Source organism: Equus asinus, chromosome 15, assembly GCF_041296235.1.
Source record: "Equus asinus isolate D_3611 breed Donkey chromosome 15, EquAss-T2T_v2, whole genome shotgun sequence".
Lineage (NCBI taxonomy): Eukaryota > Metazoa > Chordata > Mammalia > Perissodactyla > Equidae > Equus > Equus asinus.
In genome coordinates this window covers 26,917,165-26,943,995 of record NC_091804.1, presented here as the reverse complement: position 1 = coordinate 26,943,995, position 26,831 = coordinate 26,917,165, and the positions used below count along the sequence as shown (strand labels likewise).

General features: G+C 46.5%; 2 protein-coding genes across 5 annotated transcripts in view; one reads left to right on the top strand and one right to left on the bottom strand.

Moving 5' to 3' along the window:
• Window positions 1–1,453: 1,453 nt before the first annotated feature.
• On the top strand, window positions 1,454–25,476 carry GSS (glutathione synthetase). Of its 3 annotated transcripts, none has more exons than XM_014850737.3 (13): window positions 1,454–1,583; window positions 4,321–4,455; window positions 9,509–9,654; window positions 12,136–12,211; window positions 12,521–12,660; window positions 13,373–13,489; window positions 16,901–16,981; window positions 17,083–17,160; window positions 18,299–18,365; window positions 21,050–21,244; window positions 21,712–21,793; window positions 23,201–23,390; window positions 24,917–25,476. In XM_014850737.3, exons 2-13 carry the CDS (start codon window positions 4,327–4,329, stop codon window positions 25,038–25,040), a joined length of 1,425 nt encoding a protein of 474 aa, XP_014706223.2. In that variant the 5' UTR covers window positions 1,454–1,583; window positions 4,321–4,326; the 3' UTR covers window positions 25,041–25,476. The 3 variants fall into 3 exon arrangements, with proteins under 3 accessions (XP_014706223.2, XP_014706224.2, XP_044604451.2); XM_014850738.3 differs by having other exon boundaries at window positions 1,563–1,750; XM_044748516.2 differs by lacking the exon at window positions 1,454–1,583 and adding an exon at window positions 3,203–3,426.
• Window positions 25,477–25,941: 465 nt separating this feature from the next.
• Window positions 25,942–26,831, bottom strand: part of ACSS2 (acyl-CoA synthetase short chain family member 2) — a 47,040-nt gene continuing 46,150 nt past the window's right edge. For both annotated transcript variants that reach the window (XM_014850735.3, XM_014850734.3), the window contains one exon: window positions 25,942–26,822. In XM_014850735.3, the coding sequence (XP_014706221.3) occupies window positions 26,695–26,822 (128 nt within the window). In that variant the 3' untranslated portion in view covers window positions 25,942–26,694. The remainder of the gene's footprint in view (window positions 26,823–26,831) is intronic.

The window sequence follows — 26,831 nt, the reverse complement described above, 5'->3', positions numbered from 1 at the left end:
TGATGGAAATACCGTTGTGGCAATAACCACTTATTCCTTCCCTCCCTCCAACAAGATTGGAGGGCTCAGTTTGTCCTGTAGACGGAGAATGTAAATGCTTTGTTTAAGGAGTTGGAAGCATCCTGGCCTCTGGTTCGGGCCACTGATTTATAATCAGTTGTTCTCCTTCCTATCTCTTTAATCTGTGACCTTCTCTCCATCTCCTCACCCATGGCCCCGGCTCAAGCTTCATCATCTCACACCAACTCCCTCTGAGATCTCTCTCTGGCCTAGTCTCCCCACTTCCAAACCATTTGCCACACTGTAACCAGCACCTAATACACAAAACAAACCTTCTCTCTCCCCCCACTTAAAATCCTTAGGCAGCTCCCCATTGCTCACTGGACAAATGCCAAACTCCTTAACCCGGTATTCAAGGCTCCCTCTCCAAGACTGAGCTCCCAACAGCCTGCTCCGACTCCCAGACCCGCCTCAGTATCTAAACCAAACTCCTCACTGTCTCTAAAACAAGCCTAGCCACACTCAGAATTACATGCCTTTGCTGTTTCTGTTCCTGCTATTTGGAACACTGTTCCTATTCCTGCCTCTCGCCTCCACCCCTACTTCCTCACTGCTTACGCATTCCCACCCATCCTTCAAGACTCCAAAAACCTGATTCCCTGACTCCCCAGAAAAGCACTGTTTGCCTGTCCACCTCCTTAATCACACGTGAAAGCAGGGGTTCTGTCTTACTCATGGTTAATTGCCCACAGCCTGGACTGATGAATTCAGTTCAACTAAAATTCATATCAGGAGCTTCAGATTGAGAAGAATCCTATTACAACCCAGAGAGAAGAGACAGTTACAGAATTCGGGGGCTGCCAAGGAGTAAGGTGGGGGTAGGGATCAAGAATCTGCATTAAAAAAAAACTGCCCCAGATTCTGATATAAATGATAGTGGACATTTTGAAAAACACTGGGTCACCCTCAAACGTTCGTAACTTAAAAAGTGCTGGAAAAATGAAAAGGCTTTCTTTTCGTCTCTAAGGCTTTTCCTGCCGCTGTTCCGGGGCTAGAGAAATCAGGCGGCCTTTTCTGGGGCCCGGCAGGGTAGAAAACAGAAGCCTGGGTTCCAACAGCGGCTCAGCCCTGAACGTGCTATGGGACCCTGCGCCGGTCTCTGCCCCTCTCTGGGCCTCTATTACCACACATGGCCCCATCAACTGTGTCCCCGAAGTAGTGACTATCGGAGTGACTATCGAAGGAGTGACATTCTGGGCATCAGTTTTCCCATCTTACACTGGACGTCACCAGCTCTGACACCCACGAGCTACGCAAACCCGTACCTCCCAGCAGACCCACCCTGCTCCTCCCCTCCTTCCCAAGGTTCTGTCCGCCTGCGTCTAGCCGATGCAACCCTAACGCCAAGGCAGCCCTCCCACGGACTGCCCCTTCCCGGCCGCCGTCCAGCTCCACAGGCACTGGTCTCCGCCCCTGACCTGATCATTTGCGGCCCGCGCAAGCGCATTGGGTTTCCCCGCCCCCTGGGCCTCGGATAACAGCGTGAGGGGCCTGAGTACGGTGCGCGGCCGGACGACGAACGAGTAGGTTGGGGCGCGGCAACGGCGGCCGGCAAGGGTCATGTTTCCTTGGGAGGAAGCATGTGAGGGAGGGGTCTGGCCAGTGATTGGAACCCGGAGGCCGGGAGATCTTGCTGCTCAATCCCGTGGCAGGGAGGGGGAAACTGGTGCCCACTGAGGAGGTTGGGCTGGTGCGTGTCCATCCCGGATTCCCCAGATCTCCTGACTCCAGATCGGGCTGCTGTCGGGGACGCGGTCCCGGTGAAACTAGAGCTAGAGTTTTTTAAAAAAACTGGGAGCGATAGGAGCAAACTTTGTCCAGAGTGGGAGCGAGCGGGCCAGTGAAGTGAGGCAAGCCTGGACAGGAGAACGTGTTGTTGGCCCGGGCCCCACGCAGGCACTGGCCTCGCCCTTGGGATAAAGTTCGACTGGTTTCCTTGTGGGCGTTTTCAGGCTTTTGGTGATCTGGCCCCAGGCTGTCATTCATTCATCATTCATTCATTTAACATATGTTGAATACAGTAGTAGGCGCTAGAGGTAGAGAAGTGATCAAGACAGACACTGTTCCTACGGTACGGGGGAAAGAATGGGCTGTATAAGCCCTGGGCGGAGAACAGGGACGGCTTCGGAAACTAAGTCATGAACGCTGATCAAGGGTGGCGGAGAGTGTTCCAAAGAGAGACAGCAAGCAGTACGTGCCAAAGCCTGGAAGCCCGAAAGAGGCTAGTGTATCCTGGTCGCTGAATATACCTCTCTCTGAATCTGTTTAATGCCCAGGGAAGAGATGATGGTAGCTGGAGCTAGGATCTTAACAGTGGAGATGGAGAGAAATCAAGGAATTCAAAGTACCATATATTTAGAAACAATCCTCAGGATTGGAGGATAATGGGGTGTAGGAGAGAAGTACATACAAGGCTTTGGTGCCTGGGTGGGGTTCATCAGAGGAGGAGCAGATTTGTGGGGAGACAACAGCAAATTCTATAGTGGTTGTGTGGAGATTCCCAGTGAAGTTGGATATTCTAATTTGAAGGTCAGGAAAGCACTTCTGTAAAGGTAGAGATTTGAGTGTCATCAGCAAAACAAAGCTACAAGAAGAATTGAAACTATAGAATGAGAAAAGCAAACGGCCTAATTAGTACTTTTCATAGCGATTATTTTATGTCTTATCTTTCTTGGTATCCTCATTACCTAGTCAAGTGACTGGTGTTAAACGCCAGTCATTGTTTACCAACTAAACAAAAGCACAACAGCAGGCAGAGATGTTGGAAGCCTAGAGTTGTGGAGAGGTGAGGGCTAATTGCTTGAATGTCAGAGTCACAGGTTCTAGTCCTGGCTCTGCTACCTGGCTGGTGTATGACCTCTGACAAGTCTCCCACCTGTGATGTGGGTACAGCCAAAAAAGCTCTCATGTATAGAGTTCCGAATACTGCTAAGGAACTGCACACAGATTTTTCTCATTTAATCCACACGCCAATCTTATTTTTAAAGGAAGTTACATTATTATGGATTCAAACCCAGAACTGACTGACTGATCTCTGCTCTGACTGCCCTTTTCTATCTTACCCAACAGAGATGTTGTCAGGACCCTCTTGAAATCACATGCTCATTCTTTCAAAACATTGTGCTGAGGCTAGCAGACTTTCATAGTTGGTCTGTCATGGGGAGAGGGTCATGGAGCTGAATGTGATAAGAGGTTACTTGTCGTTCTCTAGCTCTCTTCCTGGGGGCCGCTGAGCTGGGCAACCATGTTCTGTTCCTCAAATCAAATGACAATAGTCAGGACAGAATTAATGAACAACGTTTCCAGATTTTTATCCAGATGTTCTTCAACCACTGGGGCTGCTACAAAATGAATGAGTATCAAGCTGTGAGTTGGTTCACCTCTGTGTGTCTCTGGGCAGCCAGTTGAACTTCTGTCCCACTAGGCACTTGGGCTTCAGTTCTTTCTATCCTGCTAATGTGATTTCTCAAAAATATTTTCTGTCTTTTGGTGCTGTGATGATAGATGTCCATACAAGGAGTGTAATCATTTCCTGCTGGTAAGTTTGCTTCAGTTAGTATCAGGGAGGAGTTCCCCTTATCTGTATTTCATAGTATTCCACAAAGGGCTCTTTAACCACCACCCCACACCCCGCCACGTAATTTATTTGAGATCTGCCAACAAGGTTTGTTGGAACTAGAAGAGAAATTAATAATCTATTGCGGTGGTTCCCATCCCAGGAAAATCTGTTAAAAATACAGGGCTTCATCTTCTCCTTCCCTTCAGATCTCTTGAATCTCTGAGTAAGGCCCAGGAATCTATGTTTTTTCCCAGGTTCCCTAGAGTATTCAGCCAGGTTTGGAAACCACTGGTCTACCCCATTCCCCTTGTTTCACAGGGAGGTTATCTGCAGCTCTGGGAGGGGAAGGAACTTGCCCCAATCACATATGACGTTAGTGCCTCTTTCTCCAATGAAAAGCATTGGGCTGGGAGTCCAGAGGCCTGGGTTCAAGTCCGGGTTCTACCAGTCATTACCTTCGGCCAGTCATTTCACCTCTCTGAGCCTCTGCTTCCTTACTGTGAGAATAATGCCATCGGTGTACTAGGAATCAAAAGAGAGAGTAGTATTGGAAATGCTTTATCAGGCTTTCTGTTTTGTGCTCATGGAAGTTGTTAGGAACTACTAGCCAGTGTTTGCTCTCCTATACCACACTACCATTTTCACTGGTTGCTGGCCCTAGGCCATCTGTCACCAAGCTCTCCCTTCTCCTTCTGTTGCAGGTTGGGATGGCCACTGGCTGGGGGAGCCTCTTACAGGATAAGCAGCAGCTGGAGGAGCTGGCACGGCAGGCTGTGGACCGGGCCCTGGCTGAGGGAGTGTTGCTGAGGACCTCACAGGAGCCCAGCTCCTCGAACGTAAGCCCCTGGTCTCTCCCCACAGCACTGACCACACTGCTTTGGATCCTACAGCCCATTATCTGGCCTCTGCCAGGCTGGAGGCAGCTCCTTTGGATGAGAGACCGTGTCTCTTTTGCTTTATTTTTTTCAATAACTAAAATTGATTTCTAGAAGTATGTGAAGTAAAAAGCAGCATACTAGAGTCATCAAATTTAAGTCTGGGGTTTGAAGTGTGATATAAGCAAGTTACTTAACCTTTCTCAGCTGCAGTTTCTTCAAGTATAAAAAAGGGATAATAATGGGACCTACCTCCTTGAGTTGGTAAGAGAATTAGAAAATAATTCATGTGAAGCACTTTGCCCAGTGAGCTGTTATTTTTTAAGACCCACTATTTATACTACCTTCTCTGTAATTGGTTTATGGTGTATCCTTTCAGGTCTTTCTCTGTGCCTTTATATACATATATATGTGGTTTTGTTTGTTTTTCCTTTAACAAGCTATCTTTCCAACTCCTCCATTAGGGTCAGCTTCATTCTGATGCATAGTATTCCAGGTGTGGATGGATCACAGTTTAACTTTCCTCTGCGGATGGCTATTTAGGTGAATTCTAATGTTTTATGACTACAAATAGCACTCCAGGGAACATCCATGTACATGCCTATTTGGGCACCTGTATGCGTGTTTCTCTAGGGTTGATATATAAAAGTAGAACCGCTAAGTCCAAACCACATCTTTTAAAAGCCTCATTCTTAAAAAAAAAAAACCTGTTGGGGCCGGCCTGGTGGCACAGCGGTTAAGTGCGCACATTCCGCTTTTGCGGCTTGGGGTTTGCTGGTTCGGATCCCGGGTGAGGACATGGCACCGCTTGGCAAGCCGTGCTGTGGTAGGCATCCCACATATAAAGTGGAGGAAGATGGGCACGGATGTTAGCTCAGGGTCAGTCTTCCTCAGCAAAAAGAGGAGGATTGGCAGCAGATGTTAGCTCAGGGCTAATCTTCCTCAAAATAATAAATAAATAAATAAATAAGCTTTTATCTTGTGACTAGGTAAAACATTTTCATGGTTCAAAATTCAGAGTCTAAGAGTTAATGGTTTAACCCTCTCTTCCACGTTCCCTAGCCACCCAGTTCTCCTGCCCTTAAGGTCACCTGTGTTTTATAAATAAAATATTTATTCTTTCAAATAGTTTATTCATAACAAGAAAATATGTATATATTCCTTTTTCCCACTTTTTACACAAAGAAGCATACTAGACAAGCTCTTCTGTGCCTTGCATTTATTTTGCTTAACAGTATACCTTATGATTATCCATATTAGTAACTAAAGAGCTGCCACCATCTTTTTTTACTAAGCTACATCTGTTTTGTCTCCATGTGCTCAGACCCCTGGTGGAGATTCCAGACTCAATAAATGTTTCCTGAGATCCGAGTGAATGAGAATGGCTCTTACCTAAGTAGGTTGATGCTGTGGAAGGTCTGCCTCTAGCTTTGGGAGTATAATTGTTTGGTTTGTGGACCTTAGATTTAGATTTTTTGAACTGCTTGTCTGAACCCAGGATGAAGTGTGTTCTCTTCCAAGATTTTACTTCTTCTGTTAATCAACAAATATTGTGTGAAGGTCCAACACTTGGTCTTTCTGGAAGCTGATGGAGCCTAGAAAAAGTACAGCCCCCAATGATATTCCCAATCCGGAAAAAAAAGACAGGCAGTGTGTGTGTGTGTGTGTGTGTGTGTGTGTGTGTGTGTGTGTGAGATTGTGTGAGATTTCATTCCAAATCTTCACTAGGTGCCTCTTCTATGCCAACCCATTCTAGGTACTGAGGATACACAGGTGAGGCAGCCAGAGGCCCTGGTCTCCTCTGGAGCTCGTGGTCTAGTTGGACAATGTACCACAAGACAAAATTAAATAATGTCAGTTCTATAAGGAAACATGGACATCCTGCTGCAAAACATTAGTTATCATTTATTGAGCATTTGCTATGTGCCAGGCACTCTTCTAAATACTTTGGGATTACTAACTCATTTAATCCTCACCACTTGAGAGATGAGGAAACCAAGGCCAGGGAAGTTAAGTAACTTGTCTGAGGTCATTTAATTGGTGGTATAATCGACAGAGGCAGCATTCAGACCCAAGGAGTTTGCCTCCTGAGTTCATGCTCTGGAATTCCATGCTTGACTGCCTCTCCCAGGATACTGTATAGGACACCTGAAAGAAAGAGCAATTCATTAGTGGTACTAGATCATTGAACTAGACCTTAGAAGACAAAGAGGGGAAAGGAAAAGTATAGCAGAGACCCCAAAGCAGGAAAAGGAGAAGAATTTTCAAGAGAATGCAGCTGAATGCGGGGCATATAAATGGATACAGTGGGAAAGAAGGCAGGCCCAAACCAGACAGCCAAGAGACTTTGCATACGCGTGAAAGAAGAATGTGAACTTTATTCTATAGATCAGGGCTGCACACCAGCCATGTGTGACTGAATAGTTGGCTCCTGCAGCGTTTAGGGAGTTAATTTATTTTTTTTAATACATGAACAGGTGTCAGAATTCAAAAGGGTATTATTCACTTTAGAATAAGTCTCCTTGCGCCATGGTTTCCCTCAGAGACAAGCGTTGTTAAGTTTTTTCACCAAAGTGCCTTTAAAAAATCAGAGCCAACTTTTTTTTTTAATCATGAAATTAAAAAATAATCTGGGGGCTGGCCCGGTGGCCAAGTGGTTAAGTTTGCGCGCTCTGCTGCAGGTGGCCCAGTGTTTCGTGGGTTCGAATCCTGGGCGTGGACATGGCACCTCTCATCCAGCCACGTTGAGGCAGTATCCCACATGCCACAACTAGAAGGATCCACAACGAAGAATATACAACTATGTACTGTGTACCGGGGGGCTTTGGGGATAAAAAGGGAAAAAATAAAATCTTTAAAAAAATCAAATCTGGATACCCAGCTGGTCTTGAAAAATCAGATCAGCAGCAACCCTAGCCCACTTTCCTGCATGGCAACAGTTGGCTAGAGTGGAGTTCTGGCTGCCCCCTTTAGGTGAGATGGGAGTTCTTGCTCCTTCCCATCATTCTCTGTTGTTTTCCTGACTGGGAAGCAGAGTATTTATTGTTACGCATGTGCTGTAGTTTTTTGTATAGTAAAAGAATATTTCTCTTGTCTGTGTCTTATCACAAGTGGAAGACTGTGTTTCAGCCTTCAGCCTATGGACAGCAGAGAACAGCTGTATACTGTTGATCCCGAAGTCAAGTGGGCATAAGGAGTCGTGGGGACAGAGGCAGAGTGAAGCCTTATCAGAAAACTCTTTGGGAGTTTTTCAGGCCAAATGGGTCTTGTTGGAAGAGCAGAGTTCTGAGTTTTAAAGCCGAGGAAATGACCCTGTAGTCATCACACATGCACTCAGGGTATTAGGTCACCCCTTACATAATCTGCGGTAATTCCCACTCTAATTCATAAAGACTTCAAGCTGAAAAAACCTTACTCTTACAAATATCCTTCCTCAGTTTTGTCTTAAAATAGATGCTGAGGATGTCAATTTGGGAATTATCTACCAAAATTCTAATTAGATTTACCCTAATTACCTGACATTGCTGCTTTTAAAAATTTACAATGTATAGACCTTCTCACTCGCAATACCTAGAATGTATGTTCTAGAATATTCATTGAAGCAGTGCTTATAATGGGGGGGAAAAAACCACCTAAATGTTCATAATAGAAGGCTAGATTCAATAAATTATGGTGTATCCAAAGAGTGGAATACTATACAGCCATTAAAAATAATGAGAGTGCTCTATTTGAACATATATGGAAATCTCTAAAATATTTATAAATTTTTATACAGATAATGTATATACCTGTTTATAAGTGTCTCTGAAATATTAATACATAAAAGTATGTATCGTATGCTTCTAGGTGTGTAAAAAAAGAGAAAATATGTATGTATACATATACATTAGATTAGTCTAGAAGGATATGTGAGACGTTAGTATACCATTTGCCTCTGGGGAAGAGAACTGGGTCATTGGGACCAGGGGGGAGTGAGACATACTTTTCACTATGTAGCCTTCTGTCTCTTGAATTTTGTATCATGTGTTTGTATTATCTATTCAAAATAATAATATTCCTAAAATAAATATATAAATGCCAAGTTTGAACACCATAAACTCGTACTACCGTAATGACAAACTGATATTAACTGAGAGGTTAAAGTCAGGAATGCTCCATAATACAAGTCACAAGATCATCTTATAATCACTTACCCAAGTTCTATTTCTTTTGTTGTTGGGAATCTCAGAATGCATTATCCTCTTCTAAAAACAGTGTCCTAGATGGTATTTGGGTTTCCTGGCTCTGCCAAAGGCCACAGAACTCAGAATGCAGCTGAACTCAAAGCTTGGCAACCTGAGTCACCATCTCCAACACTGCGGGGAGACCACTCCCGGCTTCTACTCTGGGGGCCAGAGTTCACTTCTGCTGCAGCCCTACCAGCAGGACTCTCCCTCTCTCCCAATCAGAAGGCAAGGGACAAGGGTGTGAGTTTCTGTCATAGGGAGGGCCCTGGGCTTGGATATCAACTGGCTAGGAGCAGAGTGTCTGTGTGTATGTGTGTGTGTGGTTTAGTAACCATCCTGATTCAAATCCCAGTGCCACTTAACAGCTTTATATAACTTTAGACATGTTGCTTAACTGCTCTGAGACTCAGTTCCCTTATCGATATATTAAGTATAGATAATAATAGTATCTTCCTCATAGGGTTAAATGATGGATCCATGTAAGTATTTAAAACGGTGCCTTGCACACAGTAACTGCTCAATAATTTTTTGTGTTTGTTTGTCTTTGTTTTGGCTGTTTTGCTTCTGCCATTTTTTTTTATGTAGAGGATACAACATTACAGAGTCCAGAAGTTCTCTTTGTACCTCTTCCTCATCCTGTTCTCCTCCCTCCTTTCCCAGAGGTAGTCCCTATTCTGCAGTTTGCAGTCCCCAATAAATGTAGGCCACACTCTCCGTGGGGTTACATTTGCAGGAAGACAACCCATTCATAGGTGTTTTACCCCTGTCCACTCTCTCTCCCTAATCAGGTGGTGAGCTATGCCCCCTTCACGCTCTTCCCTTCACTGGTCCCCAGTGCCCTGCTGGAGCAGGCCTATGCTGTGCAGATGGACTTCAACTTGCTGGTGGATGCTGTCAGCCAGAATGCTGCCTTTCTGGAGCAAACTCTCTCCAGGTACTGGGCAGTGGGGCAATGGGGGGCTGGGAGCTGCTAGAACCGAGGGACTGAAAGACTGGGGAGCTATGAGGTGTTGCTCTGGCAGCTGACTTGGTGAGGTCGGGGACAGGTATCACAGGAGAAATAAAAAGGAGTAGAAGTCAGGGGAGCAGGTTTCTAATCCTGGCTCTACCACTTATTTATATGGCCTCAAGGAAGTCCCTTTATTTCTCCGGGCCTCAATTTCATCATCTGTAAAATGGGGAGGTTGGCCTAAATCTAAGGTCCCTTCTAACAGTGACATTTTCTGTGATTCTCTGATCCGAGACCCCCTGCTTTGAAGACTGAAATTTCCGTTTGGAATTAGGGAAGGTCTGCCTAGTTTCAGAGAAAACAGAGGGCAGGGGAGGTTATTGGGTTTAAAGTCAGGTTTTCTACTTCTTCTCCTTGACCCTTTCTTGTCAGTCAGGCCTCTCATCTCTGGGTGGGATGAGTATAGCTGGCCCCACTGTACAAGGGGACGAGGATACAGAACCCCTGAAATGGCTCACTCCATCCACCCTTCTCTGTCTCTTTTCCCTTGATCTTTTTTTCCTCTTCAGGCCCTAGGGCAAGGGAAATTTCTTTACTTTAGAATTAAATATATAGAGATATATATATTTGTGTATATGTGTGTGTACATATATATCAAGAGAGACTAGACATGTATATAATTGCATGCCTGATTAATTTTTCAAGAAAAAACATTTATTTTGTTAGAGACAAAATCTTTATAAAATGTGCAGATTGGTGTGAGGGTGAATGAGAAGGGTAATGGTAAGCAGTTTGCAAACCATTGACTTGGAGCTAAAAACCCAGTAAGTCATGAATATATAAACCATACCACTACCTTTCCCTAGATCTTTCTTGGGATGGGCATAGCTTTTGTACCTGTAATTCTGGATTGTGGGAAATATGAGCATCCTGATTTATGACCCTTACCCTAAAGATGCAGTTATGTGGGAGACCTTCCCTGCAGCCCCTCTCTGCAACCCCTGCCTTCCTTGTTCCCCTCTCATCTGAAATACACGCAAACTCTAGCTTGTAAGGAAGAAGACTCCCAGGATCACGTATGCTAGAATAGCAGCCTAGCGTCTGGAGTTGAATGGGAGCACCTCTCTATTTATTTATTTGTTTTTCTTGAGGAAGATTAGCCCTGAGCTAACATCCATGCCCATCTTCCTCTACTTTATATGTGGGATGTCTGCCACAGCATGGCTTGATGGGCGGTGCATAGGTCCGCACCTGGGATCCAAACCAGCCAAATCTGGGCTGCCAAAGCAGAGCACGCAAACTTAAGTGCTACGCCACTGGGTGGGCCCCTTGAGCACCTCTTTAGAAAAGGGAAAATGTGTCTCAACTTTCCTGAAGGCTGAAGCCCAGCTGGGGACTCTCCTCCTCACCAAGGGCTGGGAAAGGCCTCAGGAGAGAGCTGGCAGGAGAGCAGAGGAACTTTATGGCAGGCCTGAGCTATGTGGGCTCACTGGGGTCCCTGTTAACAAAGGGAGCCTGCAGGTCAGGCTTGAGCAGGCATGCAGAGACCCCCCTGAATCTTGAGAGACAACAAGTGTGGCATTAGTTACCTGTGGGTGCCTCTTCCTGAGGCTCCAGATAATCATACTGGATGGGCCCCTACTTCATGCCACATGTCACAGCAGCACACTGGGTCATGATGATGACCTAGCACAGACACGATTCTCACCCTCCTGTGGTTTATTGTCAAATAGGAGAGACGACACTAGTCATCAGGCAAATAAAATGGAAAATTGCTTCTGCAAGCAGTGCTGTGACACCCCATAACAGGGAGACCTGACCCAGAGAGGGAAGCTTCCCTGAGGAAATCACATCGTATGGGGACTGGTTGAAGAAAATAATAGGATATTTGGTTTGAGTCAGAAAAATCTTTCGGGGCACAGGGCATAACTGCTGTCTTCTAGTCTCTGAGGCTGGTGTGGAAGAGGCAGAGAGGACTTGTCCTAGGAGGTCCCTGAGTGTAAGGGAAGCTACAGAGAGTTAATGTCAGGGCCACCAGAAAGCTTCCCAACCATCAGAGCTGTTCAAGCATAAAATGGTTATATCACATGCCATTTTGGAGTGCTTCTTAGGACCAGACACTATGTTCAGTTCTGTGCGTGCAATATCTCATTTACTCTTCACTACAACTCTGTGATATAAATATAATTATTTTCTTCTTCATTTTACAGATGAGCAAACTGAGACACAGAGAGGTGAAATGATTCTCTGAGGTTGCCTAGTAGGGAGTAGTAGAATTGGGATTTGAACCCAGGTCATCTGGCTCTAGAGCTGAGTTGTAAACCACTGTCCTCTAACAGGTTGGTGTGGGTGTTCAAGTTTTGGCCAGTAGACCCAGAAAGAATTCAGGAGTCAATGGACAGGGGTGAGACGCCTTTGCTTTCGAGGTTCCCTGTAGCCTGGAAAATGTTCTGTTTCCTCCTCCAGCACCATCAAAAGGGATGACTATACTGCTCGTCTCTTTGACATCCACAAGCAAGTCCTAAAAGAGGGCATTGCCCAGGTAACCATTTCCTATTCCACCCCAGTCTGGAACCTGCCCCTCCCATCTCTTTTTTCGTTTTTTGGGTTTTTTTGCCAGAAGAATTTGGCCCAGGCCCTGGGCTCATGGGAATCTGCCTCTGATTGGTCCCCACTGGGTTTGTATATCAGTGGCCAATCCTGAGATGACCAAAAGAATGATTCACTGGGTCTGAGAGCGTTAGCTGGTGCCTCTACTCTCTCCATAGAGTTCACGGTACCTAGATGCTCCAGATAGGCGCTCAGAGTCAGCCCCTGGGCAAATGTCCTCAGCTTTCAGTTTTCCCCACAGACTGTGTTCCTGGGCCTGAATCGCTCAGACTACATGTTCCAGCACAACACAGATGGCTCCCCAGCCCTGAAACAGATTGAAATCAACACCATCTCTGCCAGCTTTGGTGGCCTGGCCTCCCGGACCCCAGCTGTGCACCGGTGGGTCCCTTGAGCAGCCCTGGGCATACTGGTGGGATGACAGCCTGATGAGCCTACAATCACAGGGCAGGGCAGGGATCTCCAACTCTACCCATGCCTTCCTGGGCCCTGGGTCATGTGTTTCCCCACCATAGCACGGTTTCCACTTGTAATTAGTTCTTGGTATGTCAGAGAGAAAAGGAACCTCACAGTTCATCTAGTCCTGCCACCTCATTGTACAAGTTAGTATTCCAGCAGAGGGAACAGTATCTGCGAGGGTCCTCGGGTGAAAAAAAGCTTACGTGTTTGAAGGCCTGAAAGGAGGTCAGAATCCAAGGTAGAGAAGAATTCAAGGGCTTCCTATCTGAGGGCTGGACCCTAGTAGCATGCACTTCTAGCTAGCAGTGATGCTCCGGGTTGCTCTGATTCCAGATGGTCTGCAGCAGGATTCCAGACAGCACCTCGGGCTCAGGGAAAGGGGTTCCAGCTCATTGGGAGGCTGGTGTGGAGTGGAAGCAAAGGGTCTCAAGGCTCCTCAGGGCATGTACACCAGGGGCCAGAGTTAGGGCAGCCCAGCATATTCCAGGCTGTGGTGGATCCTATAGGAACGTGATGGTAAGATGCTTTTTAGTGGTCAGCTGATTCTCAAAGTGATGTTCCTATGTCTGTGAGTCACAGGCAGAGGAGTCTTCCAGGTCCATCCAGTTATGAACAGACATCTCTCTTCCAACAGACATGTTCTCAATGTCCTGAGTAAAACCAAAGAAGCTGCCAAGATCCTCTCCAATAATCCCAGCAAGGGACTGGCCCTGGGGATCGCAAAAGCCTGGGAGCTCTACGGCTCAGCCAAGTAAGAGAGAGAAAAAGTGTCAGCAGAATCCTGCTTTGGATTCAGCATTTGTGGGTGCAGCAACTTCTTTGCCTGACATATTGGGGAATGAGTGAATTTTTTTAGGAAAAGAAGCTTACACTTTGAAGTGTCAAAATTATTTTAATGGCATTTTGGGCTTCCTTCTTAAATAAGAGATACTGACTATAATCTTTTCTTGTTGGCTAGAGGTCATCATTATGAATGTCAGTGATTGCATTTGATGTAATGAAGAGGTGTTACCTAGAGAGAGGCATGTGAGGCTATTTTCCTGCACTAATGGGCCCAACTGTTAGGCTTTAAGCTCTCATTATTTTTCTTCATAGTTTTTCTATCAGCTCACTCTTCTTACTGCTGTCAGTGTCCTTGAATTGGAATGCTCCACTCCCATCCCTATACCTCCTTTCTGATTTGCTGTGGTTTGGGAAAGCAAATGACCTGGGTTGTTTTGGTTGGGTCTAATGAGTGTGAGGGCCTCTGATGAGTAAATGCATAAGCTTTGATTTAGGGATTTTGTAGTGTCTGTTTTAACTGCTTAGAGGCATTTTTTTGCTTCCTTCCTATTTCTCAGCCATCTTCCAGATGTGTGATGATGCTAGGTAAGTGACTCCTGGATAAGTGAGGGGCCACTGTACCAAGTCATTGCAATGTTAACATCGCCCTTAATGAGCTCTTACTAGTGCCACACTTTGTGCTAAGCGCTTTTCATACAAGATCTCATTGCATCCTTATATCGACCACTCCAAGATAGATACTATTCATATCCCCCATTTTACAGATGAGGAAACTGAGGTTTAGAGAAGTGAAGTGAATTGTTCGAGGTCAAGTGGTGAGTTGGTGAGAGAGCCCAGAGTCCACCTTCCTCCAGAACCTGCATTCTTAATTACTTTATTGCCTCCCAGAGAGCCTCTCTGGGCTTGCTAAGCCTCACCAAGACTCAAGAAACCTCAGACTCTGAGCATTTAGAAGTCATCAGACCAACATTTTGTCAAGTAGAACTCAGATGGGTCGTATTTTAAGAGAGTAAAGCCAGGAGATGGGTCAGCTGGGGAACTGCTGGTGGACAAACACTGCAGAGGGTTTCTCCTGCCAGGCTGTGAATAACATGGAAAGAAAAGACTCATGTGCCCAGAATTAGGTGCTGGTGGGTAAGAGCTGTGGGACACCTGAGCCAGTACTGGCTTCCTTCATTCTGAGAATCAAACAGGTACTTCTACTGACCCAGCACATGACCTTCATTAAGTGTGTTCTTTTCTCTGAATGTTAGTTTCCTCATTTGTAAAATGAGAGTAATAATACCTAAAAGAGTGGTAATGAGAATTAAATGAAATCCTGGGTTTGAAAAATGCTTTAAAAAACTTGATGAGGATCATTATGTGTTATTTTGAATAATTATAACAATAATGGCTACTATTTAAGGAGCACTAGTTTTATTTTACACAAGAGCAAACTGAGAGCTCAGAGAAGTTGAATAACTTGCCCAAAGTCACACAGCTGGTAAGTTTAGAATTCATGTCTCTCTGCCTCTAAAGCCTGTGTTCTCTTTACTACACTCTTCTGCTTCCACGAGGAATGATCCCATAGAAAAACTAAGGTCTCATAGATTGAATGGTCCCATATATTGAAAAACGAAGGCAGAACAATTTGTAGAGCAGATGAATTTTCAGAAATTAGCTCATACTTCTTAAGCATTTTTTAAAGGAAGCCTGGAAAATGAATTATCATTTCAATTAAGACATTTATTCAGACTCTCAAAATATAGTGTCTGTGGTTGGAATGAGTAGGGATAAGAAAAGGGGATTCTTGGTATAAAAGGTTGGGAACTATGATCTATTTAACACCCTTATTTTATAGATGGGAAAATCGAGGCCCGAGGAAAGGCCCTGACTTGCCCAAGGACATACCACAAGTCACTGGCAGAGCTGAGAGTGGGACTCAGGAGTCCTCTCCTAGCCAGCATGCTATTGCCACTTTACCTTTCTTAGCTGAGAACGTTGCTAGTCCTGCTCCCGACAGACTGCCCAGAAGTACAGACAGGAGGAGGTAGAATCCCTTTTCCAAGTCTAGCTCCGATGATTTGGCAGGAGGCAGGCTGACTTACTTAACCAGGGCGTGCCGCTCCACTTCAACCTACAGCCGACAGCCACCCTCCTCCACAGTTTCTTGGAGGAAGGCCAGCCTGGGCCAGGTGCCACCTTCCCGCCCACGAGCAGAGCAGATGAGGCTATAAAGTGAAGAGCAAGACCACTGGCCCCCGGGACTCTCTCCTGGCAAGATGGCTTGTGAGAGCACCATTTCTAGCTTGGCTCTCAGATTCCCAACTCAAATCAAGAGTCAGCTTAATGTCATGTCTGACCTCAAAAGATTTCAAGCAGGCCAGGAGAGAGGGCATGCTAGAATCTGTATTTCGGCTAAGGGGAAAGGAGTCAGGCACAGTGTAGTCCAAGAGATTCAGCTGAGGTAGGGAGAAGCAGAGACAAACAGACAAGAGGCAAAGTATAGGAGGTCAGGAATCCACACTTAGAATTCTAAGCCAAAGTCTGGCCATCTAGGAGTCTCAGCAAGAAGCCACTGGCACTGAGCAGTACAGCTACAGCAAAAACGGAGTTTAGTACTGCTGAGCGTTGGCTCTAAGAGAGTGTGGTGGGGGACTGGACCTGTCTTTGACAACTGAAGATAGCTTCGTTGGTAGCCAAACAGTTCTCTGACATTAGCTTTTCCTGGAGTTCTTGAGCTCCTGCTTCTTTAAGAAACATGTGGATAAGCAGAGAGGAAGAGACCAAGTAAGCCACAGTGATCCCATTAGTACTGTAGGACCAAATGTGACCCTGGGTACATCACAGAAATGTTGGGAGGCCCCAAGAGATAATGCCTTATTTATAGTTGGCTCTGTAGAGTTTCTGTAGGAGTTCTAATGAGCTATTCTAATGTTTCATGCAAGAACCACACATTCTTTTATTATATGCTTTACAATCGAGTAATAGGGTCATCAGCCCCTAACTCCCAGCATTGTTCTTTTACAAAATATTTTTAAGTATTCTTACCTGCTTATTCTTCCAGAAAGATTTTAGAATCATTATGTTAAGTTCTAAGAAAAAGTCCTCTTAGCTTTTTGAGATGGTTTTAAATCTAAATTTTAATTTGCACAGAAAATTATAATATTTTGTCTACCTACTGGAGAAGAGGCAGAGACATTTTCATTTTTTTCAATTTTCCTATTTTCGGGAAATAACATGTTGTAGCCTCAGGTGTCTATGCCTGGGGCAGACCTGAGCTGAGAGAACAATCTGCTCTTTCAGGGAAGATGTGTTCTCATTCTCATTCCTGAAGTGGGTGAGTCAGAGGGAGGACAAGCTTTGTAGCCAGCTTGGGCCACTTGTGCTCTTTCCCCAGTGCTCTGGTGCTACTGATTGCACAAGAGAAGGAAAGGAACATATTCGACCAGCGTGCCATAGAGAATGAGCTACTGGCCAGGTAAGTAAAGAAGGGGAGACCTCCAGATGTAGCCCCAGGATTGGGGAGAGCCACTCAGAACAGACTATCCACTCCCTCTGACCCTTGCCTATCTTTCCAAGGAATATCCATGTAATCCGGCGAAGGTTTGAAGATGTCTTTGAAAAGGGATCTCTGGACCAAGACCGAAGGCTGTTTATGTAAGTGTTCAGGGAGCATTCCTCAAGGATCCAATAGAGCGCTGGTTTAAGAAACATCCTCCCAAACGATCCTTTCTTCTGGGAGATATGATGAGGGCTTCCTTCTCTCTGAATTTTAGGGGTGAACTCTGAAATATCCCATCATCCCAGGAAATTCTGAAGAAGGCTAGCCAAGTTCTGCTTCCAAAGGGTTGTATCAGAGCTACTGACATTCTGGATAAGGGCCTTCTTAAAACAACTTTGGTTTTCATATGTCCTCGGGCTCCCAAATGTTTTTTTGCCCCTCTCGGTGTCTGGTCGAGTCAGAGAGGCTGGGCAGTCAGAGAGGAAGAGGAGTAGCCGGCTCATTCTGTGACTGATATGGGAGCTGCTCTCTGAGCTCAGGCAAGACCTCAAGGAGCCTGGATTTGTGTTCCAAGCCAGGCCCTGTGCTTCCCTCCAGGGGCCACCACTGGTGACTTTAGTACCACATATTTGGGTAGCACTGCTTGCACAACACATATTTAGAACTTTGTGAGTCTTAAAATTAAGAACCTCCATGAAATTTCACAATACCACTTACTATTTTTAAAATGTGCTTTTAATGTAACAACACAAAGTTATTAATGTACTTTCCAGATAAAGCATACAATATGAAATAAATCAAAGAAAAGGGGAAGGAGTTAAAAAAGACAGTCTGTGTCTTAACTAGATTCACAATTTTGCATCTCCCCACCCTCACCTCTGCTGTTTTTAAAAATCTTGGCCTGTTTTCAGTTACTTTAAGCAGTGTGAGTACAAGTATATTTTGCTAAGCACAGCAATGTGATTCTGCTGCTTGGTAATTTTGAGCCTACTCTTTTTTTCAATTTACCTAATTTGACTCTGGTTGCCTTCTTATTTACCTCTGGCCTTCCTAGAATGCCTAGATCTAGAATATTCTAAAGCATTCTTTACTGTACACCTCCATGTTTTTAGTGGAAACAGTGGTGGTGTGGGTATCTACTTTCACTGCTTCCAGTGAACCCCTGTCCAAGCTACCCCTGTGGACTGACTTTCAAAGAAGCCAAACTCATTTTGATGTACTCTAAAATAGAGTGAACCACTGAATACATCAGTTATAATTTAACACAACAGCTTTTTCCATCCTGTGCTCTAGGGATGGCCAGGAAGTTGCTGTTGTTTACTTCCGGGATGGCTACATGCCGAGTCAGTACAGTCAACAGGTTGGTATTTTTTGTTAGACCATTCTTTGCCTCCTGGGACCCACCATCATTCCTCAGAGACCCAGCTGGGGCGTCAAAACAACCTGGGTTTTTCCCTGAGCCCTGGCTTCAGTTCTTCCTCAGGGAACTTGCTGCTGGAACCGCCTATCCTCCCACAGACTTTTTGCTACCTTTCACTCTCTACAAACACACTGTCTTCTAGAATCTGAATCCTCAGGAATCCACGGTGCTTTAGCCATTCACACTTTCTGGAGATATGTTGTTAAATGCTTAAAAATCATCTTTCTTGCGTCAGGGGAAGCCTCAATTTGTAGCATTTGCTACTTTCTATGGTGTAACTATTCCCATCATGGCCAATTTCAAGCTACCCAGTTAACATCTCTGAACACAGAGTTGGGAAGAGATGGTTACAGTCAGCTCATGCAAACCAGTTCCATCGTGCCACTGACCATTTCTTTCCTGCCAACTCTTACCTTTCTTTTATCTGCATCAGAAAGTTTTTATCACCTGTCCATTCATTTTAATGACACACCTTATCTTGCTATCCTACCATGTAGTTTCAAAATTACTTTCCACCTCCATTATTTCATTTAATCCTTATGACCACCCTTTGAGGCATATAATTATCCCCATTATACAGCTGGAAAAACTAAAGTTTGGAGAGATGCAGGGGCTTTTCTAAGGTCCCACAGGGAGTTCCAAGGCTTTCTGACTCGCAGTCCAATGGCATTGCAAGTATATCATTCTTCTCACCCTGCCCCTAATCCATAGCATGGAGAGGCTAAGAAGCCCTGCTTTCAGTTGAGAGAAGGTAAAGGAGGAAATTAGAAAATACCATGAGCAGTGGGCTGGGGGTCATGAGCCTTTGGCTCTGCCTGTGTGAGACCATGGGCAGGTCCCTGGTCCTTTCTGGGCTCAGTTTCTGTAAGCTGAGGGACCTACAGTAGAAAATTGAGGTAGCTCCTTCCAGATCTGTAATTCTTTGAATATAGGATTCTCCCTAAGGCCCAGCTCTATAAATGCAGCTCCACAGAGGTGGCAGCTCTATAGACGGTCCTTTCGTCTAGAAAGTGGTTAGCAGTGGTGGGAACCTGCTGACTGGAAAAGAGAGAAACTGTCCATTGGGAAAGTGGATCCAGGTTCCAGGACAGGGGGTTTGGGGAAAGGGGCCAAAGAAAAGTTTAAAAAGAGAGAAGAGGTTGAGCTAACAAGGAAGGAAATTAGTGCATAAGGAAGAGAACATTTTTAGGGAACTGAGAAACTCAGACCAGACTTAGAACATGGAGCTAAATCTGCGAGGCTTAGTGTCTTGCTAGGTGACCCTGGGCAAGCCCCTGCCCTTCTCTGAGTTTTGGTTCCCCACTTCGAACATAATGGAGTACTTCTCTGGGTTTATCTCTGATATTCTGGGCACCTATAACTCTACCTGGACACTAGCCTAGTAGTTAGGTGGCTGGGCTTGTTGGTGAAGACCAGACAAAGGTGCTGCAGGTGGACTGATTGTGTCAATGGAAGGAAAGCACGGACAGAGGCGGAGGTAGGATGAGGAGGGGGGCATTGCTCCTCAGGCCATAGGCTTGATCATACTGTGGGCAGTTTGATGTGGTCTGGAGTCAAGGACAAGACTGTCCCCCCAGTGCCTGAGAATGGGGACTAGAGCTGGAAGGCATGACCCTCTGCTGTTTCCTTGCCTCTCACACCTTAAACTCCTGGCACACCAGACATTCATCCTGTGCTTACCCACCTGCAGGCCTTTGCTCATATTATTCTGTTAACCAGAGTACCTCTTCCCTGTTGAGTCTCACCTGTCAGGTTCTACCTGTCCACTCAGATTTCACCTCATTAAACAACAATAATATTTATTAAGCACATACAAAGCTCCAGGCACTGTGTTGGACACTGGAGATACAACAGGAAACGAGACAGACAAGGGTCCATTCCTCATGGAGCTCACAGTTTGGTAAGGGAGATGGGCATCAGAAAGTACACAGAAATAGAAAAAAATGTTTTTTTCCCTAGTTGGGAGAAACGCTTTGAATGAAACAACAGAGTGAAAAAATAGAGAATTATGGGGAAACCCACATTAAATAGGGTGGTTTGAGAAGATGACTTTGAGCCAAGACTTAAGAATGAAAAGGATCCAACCATCCATTGGGAAAGCCAAAAGGGAAAGAATTCTAGGCAGAAGGAGAGCATCATTCCCTGAGGTGGGATGATGTTTGTGTGTTTGAGGACTGACAGGCCTGTGTGGCTAGAATATGGGAGTGAGATGGAGGGATGGCATGGAATGACGTTGAAAAGGAGACAGGAGGTAATCCTGCAGGGTCTTGCAGGCTGTGGTAAGGAGTTTGGATTTTATTTGGAGTACAGTAGGAAGCTGAGCTCACAAACAAGTGCCCCACCCATTTCTAACCTCCTCGTCAATTTTTCTACACCCTTACACCTTTTGTCATTTTCCCTTTCACTTACAGTCATGTATCATTGTGCTAGACAGTGAGCTCCCTGAGGGCAAGAATCCTGTAGATTGAGAGAGGCCACACCTGCCTCACAAGGATGTTGCAGTGACCCTGGGAGATAATGAATGTGAGGATAGAAAGCAGGATACCTGGCACCTGATGAATGCTCAGTAAAGTTCAGCTGAAGTGAAATAAAGAAGAATTCCTTTTGTTTTCTTCTCTCTGCAGAACTGGGAAGCACGCCTGCTGCTGGAGAGGTCATGTGCTGTCAAGTGCCCAGACATTGCCACTCAGCTGGCTGGGACTAAGAAGGTGCAGCAGGAGCTGAGCAGAGTGGGCATGCTGGAGGTGTTGCTTCCTGGCCAGCCTCAGGCTGTGGCCCGCCTCCGTGCCACCTTTGCTGGCCTCTACTCACTGGATATGGTGTGTGGGCAGCCTATTTCTCTTACCACAGCCCTCCCAGGTGGTAGGGACCCACAGCCCAGTGTATTGAGGAGGCTGGAGCTGGCTCTAGGCTGGACTTGGGTCACTGATGTTCTGTGAGAATGCCATGGGGAGGGGAGCTTGAATCTCAGCAAACGTAGAGATGAGGATGGTAATCAGGGGAAGGGGCTGAGGCAGACAGCAAGAACAGGAATGTCTGTACCTGTTTTCCAGGCCTCCTGCTGTAGAACCCTGAACTGTTGCCAGAGAAAGCTTGTTCTCATTGTACTTGCTGCTGCAGGGGTTATTTGGGGTTCACATCCAGATAGTAGCATCTAGGCTAAGAGGGCTTACAGCTCTTCCTCATCCTGCTCTTCCTCTGGTGGTGCTCTGCACACCCAGCAGGACCTCAGCTCCTGCCTCTTTGGACTAAAACTACTGGTGACTGCTTTCTTGCCTCCTGCCAGGGTGAAGAAGGGGATCAGGCCATTGCTAAGGCCCTTGCTGCTCCCAGCCGGTTTGTGCTAAAGCCCCAGAGAGAGGGTGGAGGTAGGTGGTTTCCCCCTTTGCAGGGCTATTCAGTGAAAGGGTGCTAGCAGGCTGTCACTAGTGCTAACCAGCACTTACTATGGGCAGTCCCAGGCTCTGGGGGAATACAAGGAGAACTGACACAGGCCCTCACCTTGGACAGTGTCCCAGGAGACCTGTGGAACACAGAGAAATCTGATTAAACAGCACTGGAGGGTTTGGACAAATTTAGTGTGAGGTGCCTGAGGATGGATTGTGGGGAAGTGGGATGGGGCATATCAGAAGGTTGGATGTCTTCTTGCCTCATTTGAACTCCTTGAGGGCAGGGGTCATGTCTGCCTCACAGACCCAGAAGATATGATTTTTTGATCTTGGTCTTAAGGGATAGGTAAGAGTTTCCCAGGTGGAAAAGGGGGAAGAGCATTCCATATAGAAGGAGCAACCTCAAGCAAAAGCACTGACCCATGAAAGTCTGGTACGTTTGGAGACTGAGTAACTGGTGAGGCTGGAGTGCAGTGTGGAATATAGGAGGAGGCGGGGATTTGGGCTGGAACAGATGGTTGAGACTTGATTATAAAGGACGTTGAATAGATGTAGGAAATTGGATTTTATCCTAAGGTAGTGGGAAGCCATTAGAGAGTTAAGGAAGGAAGGGACACACAATTATCCAGGATCCATGTTTCAGCCATGATAGAGCATGTCCTGGAATGAGGGGAGACATTGGTAGCAGAGATACCCTAGAGGAGGCTGGTATAGTTGTCCAGAAGAGCAATGTAGAGGCCTGGACTAGGGCCATGACAGAGTGGAGTACAGACTGAAGAGATATGTCCCAGTTAGTGACAGGTAATGGAGAGGGAGGAGTTAAATATGACTCAGGGATGGCTTTCACCTGATTGGGAATAGGAAGGTCCAGGAGAGAGGCAAGTTCAGACAGAAGTAATGAGTTCTGTTTGAACATGTTGAGTTTGTTTTGGGGGCCCATGGTGTATCCATGCGATGTCTAGAGCAGGGTGCTAGAGTTAAGAGTTGGGAGTTAACAAGTTACAGGATATAGATGGAGCCTTGGAAGAGATATCCCTGAGAAAAGTGTGTACATGGAGAAGAAAGCAAGGGTGGAGGACTGATTCCTTGGGAATCCTAACATTTAAGAGGGGCAGGAGCCAGTCAGGGAGGCTGAGAAGGAACAGCTATAGACAGGCAGGAGGAGAACCAGGGCAGGGTGGTATGGTGGAAGGTGTGTTCGCTTGTGTGAGTAAGGGCTCTCCTATTAAGGTGACATTCCCTCCTTGGAGCCAGGCCTGCCCTGGCTTCACTGAGCTGATGTCAGGAACTGAAGCTGCTGACTTGCCCACCTAGCCCAAGAAGAGGGGGGCACAGGGTGGAGAAGGTGGGTAGAGGGTCCAGAGTGACTGGCCAGTGGAATTGCAGGTAACAACCTATATGGGGAGGAGATGGTGCAGGCCCTGGAGCAGCTGAAGGACAGCGAGGAGAGGGCCTCCTACATCCTCATGGAGAAGATCGAACCTGAGCCTTTTGGGAATTGCTTGCTACGTCCTGGCAGCCCTACCCGAGTGGACCAGTGCATCTCAGAGCTGGGCATCTTCGGGGTCTATGTCAGGTGAGCCAGTCAGGAGGGGCTCCTCCTTGCCAGAGGGCCAGCCAAGTGAGCCCAGAGGGAGCACTGGACAGGGAGCAGGAGTCCTGGGCTTCATTCTCAGGTCTGCCAATCCCTAGCTGTTACCTGTTTCCTTATCTCGTAAATGAGGGCAAAGACCCAAGACCTGCCCACCCCACAGGGCTATCGAATGAAGCCCAGATGAGAAGTGCTTTGCAACTATAAAGGAAATTCCAAGTAATATCAAGATGGATGAGAAAATAATCCTGGACTAGAAGGAGACCCCAGGGAAGAAGAGAGTTTGGGTCCAGCTCCCAGGCCACCAGGGATTCTGAGGAAAGGTGGGATGGGCCAACTAGAGGATACTCAGTGGCTTTGAAAAGCTGAGTCGGGGGCCAGCCCCATGGCTGAGTGGTTAAGTTCACACGCTCTGCTTTGGTGGCCCAGGGTTTCACCAGTTCGAATCCTGGGCGCGGACATGGCACAGCTCATCAAGCCATGCTGAGGTGGCGTCCCACATGCCACAACTAGAAGGACCCACAACTAAACACTACACCACTATGTACCAGGGAGCTTTGAGAGAAAAAGGAAAAAAAAAATAAAATCTTTAAACCAAAAAAAAAAGAAAAGAAAAGCTGAGTGGCTCCTGGGTTTGGGTTTGAGCACTAAAGTATCAGGAAGAGAGGAAGACTTGGGAATTTGTAAGGAACAGTTCCTGGTCCCTCATACCACTCTCTGCAAAAGACTCACTCCAAAGTCAGGGCAAGGTAGGAATACCAGATCCTACCGTGCTCCCCACCAGAGCCTGCTCTCTCTCTAGTCTTCCCCTCTAACCACTTGCAGCATCTCTCCCTGCCGCTTCCTCCCCAACTCCCACCCCCCCATACCACAGCCATCTTGAGAAAGATGTAAAGAAGGAAATTTACAGCTACAGAACATGAATTGTGAGCCTGGCATCATGCTAAGTGCTTTTCCTGCTTTATTTAATCCTTGTGACCATCTTGTAAAGTGAGAGGTATTATCCCTATTTTCTTCTTTTTTTTTTTCAAAGATTGGCACCTGAGCTAACATCTATTGCCAATCTTCCTTTTTTTCTTCTTCTTCTCCCAAAAGCCCCCCAGTACATAGTTGTATATTCTAGTCGTAGGTCCTTCTGGCTGTGCTATGTGAGACGCCACTTCAGCATGGCCTGATGAGCGGTGCTAGGTCCACGCCCAGGATCCAAACTAGTGAAACCCTCGGCCACCAAAACAGAGCGTGCAAACTTAACCACTCAGCCACAGGGCCGGCCCTTATTATCCCTATTTTAAGTTGAGGAAATTGATATTTAGAAAGGCTGAGTGACTTGCTCAAAGACACAAAGTTAGTAATTTCCAAGCTAGGATGCAAACCCAAATCTGATTCTAAAATCCTAGCACATTCTAGGTGTAGTCAGTCACCCATTGCTCAGCTGGGACCAGGGAAAGTCCTGGGTTTGGGGGCTGAGTCCAGGTGACGGAGTTGTGTGTCTTCTGCCCTCATTTCTATAGGCAGGGAAAGACACTGGTGATGAACAAGCACGTGGGACATCTGCTTCGAACCAAAGCCATCGTGCATGCAGATGGTGGTGTGGCAGCAGGAGTGGCAGTCCTAGACAACCCATACCCTGTGTGAGGGCACAGCCAGGCCTTCTGGAACTTCGCTCAAGAGGCCTTCTATTCCTCATACTTGTCATTCCTCTCCTAACCCTCATGAGGGGCTGCCCTCCCCAAACCTTGGGAGGGCAGGTCTCTTCTAGAGATCTCCACGGTCTTCATGGAGGTGAATGCTGGGTACCTTCCCCCAGCTCTCCCATCTGAGAACCAGCAAAGCTGTGTTTCCCTTAGGTGAGATTTAGAGGCCCCTAAATCCTCAGGGGATGTGGGTACAGCTGGAGGGAAGTTGATCTGAGGTAAGGGTTCATAACCCTGCCACCCTCCTGGTCAGCTCCTCTTCAGCCTTTTCAGCAGGTTCCACTGTCTGACTTGGAATAGAACTGAGGGGTAGGAGGAGGGGAGTGGAGGGGCATAGCCTTTCCCCACCTCTGCCTTAAATAAAACTACATTGCTGACTCTGTGATTCCTTGTTCTGTGCATTTAGGGGAGGGAGAAGCTATAATCTGGGTCAGCCCACTTAAGGTGGATTGGAGCAGGGGCAGTGACTTGGCTATAATTAGAGTCTTCCTAGCCCCAGACTCTATGGATAGGACCCTGATGTTCTAATCCTTAGTCATTCAGTTATGCTCCCACAGGATCATAGGGAGAAAAGAGGGTTCCTGGCAGGAGCTGGGGAGGGAGGGCAACCATGATGGGACATCACAAATGTGAACTGGCTTCAGTTGCTTTCCTGCTTAGCTCAGGAGCTTGTCAAAGGGCCTATGTGTGAAACCCTGTCTGGCTCCACCCAAACCAAAAGTTCTAGAAAGAGGATATTGGGGTATTCCTGGGTAAAACCACTCCCCTTCCCAGCCCTGACACAAATCAGAGCAGCTAGCAAGTATACAGCCTGTAAGATACCTAACAAAACAAGTCACTGCCTTCTTGAGGTCACAGACTTTATTCCTACAACCACAGAGCTTGAGCATGACCGGGGCAAGAAAAGAGAGTTTCATCTGAGAGTGTCCCTCATGGGCAGGACTCTTCTTTTGGGGAGGGTGGGAACAGAGGACAAGGAAGACAGGCTCCTCTGGCCCTACGAACAAAACATATTTACTCCTGCAAAGCAGCAGATGATCTGGAAACTGAGCCTGCCTGCATAGCTCTTGGAGCAAATGGGTAGACAAGCACTGCCATCTGGCACAAAAGGGAATTCAGATCCAGAACAGAAGCAGCAAAGTGTTTAAAAAAATAATAATCAATTGTTCCAGGACTCACAAACAGGCATTTCTAAGAGCAAGTGCACGTCCAAGATAAGTACTGGTGCTTCCTGAGAGGTGACATAGGATTACAGAGCTGCCTCCCTTTTTCAGTCTAGGCCCTCAACTTGCCCTCTGAACATTTAACTTGTGTTGGGAACGTGACCTTCAGGTCCCTGTTCTGCGCTCCAAGGGCTCTTTGCAGTCTAGGGGCACAGCAACCTGAGTCTGAACTGGGTCCTGTCCCATCTGCCTGGAAGTCACAGTAAGTTGCCTCCTCCCAGGGGCAAAGCTGGTCCTTGGTCTCAGACAGCTGGTCGAGGGAGGTGGTATGGGTCAGCACTGGCCCTCAGCGCTCCTGGATAGGGACAGGGAGGGTGGGCAAAACTTTGGAAAGCCAAGCAGGGAGAATCCTGAGTAAAGGCAGGATCTTGTTCACTGGATGGTCAGGCAGCGGTGACTGAAGAGCTGGCAGATGACAGATGGATCAGCCACAGTAGACGTGTCCCCCAGGTCATGGTCATTCTGAGCGATCTTCCGAAGCACCCGCCTCATGATTTTCCCTGGGAGAC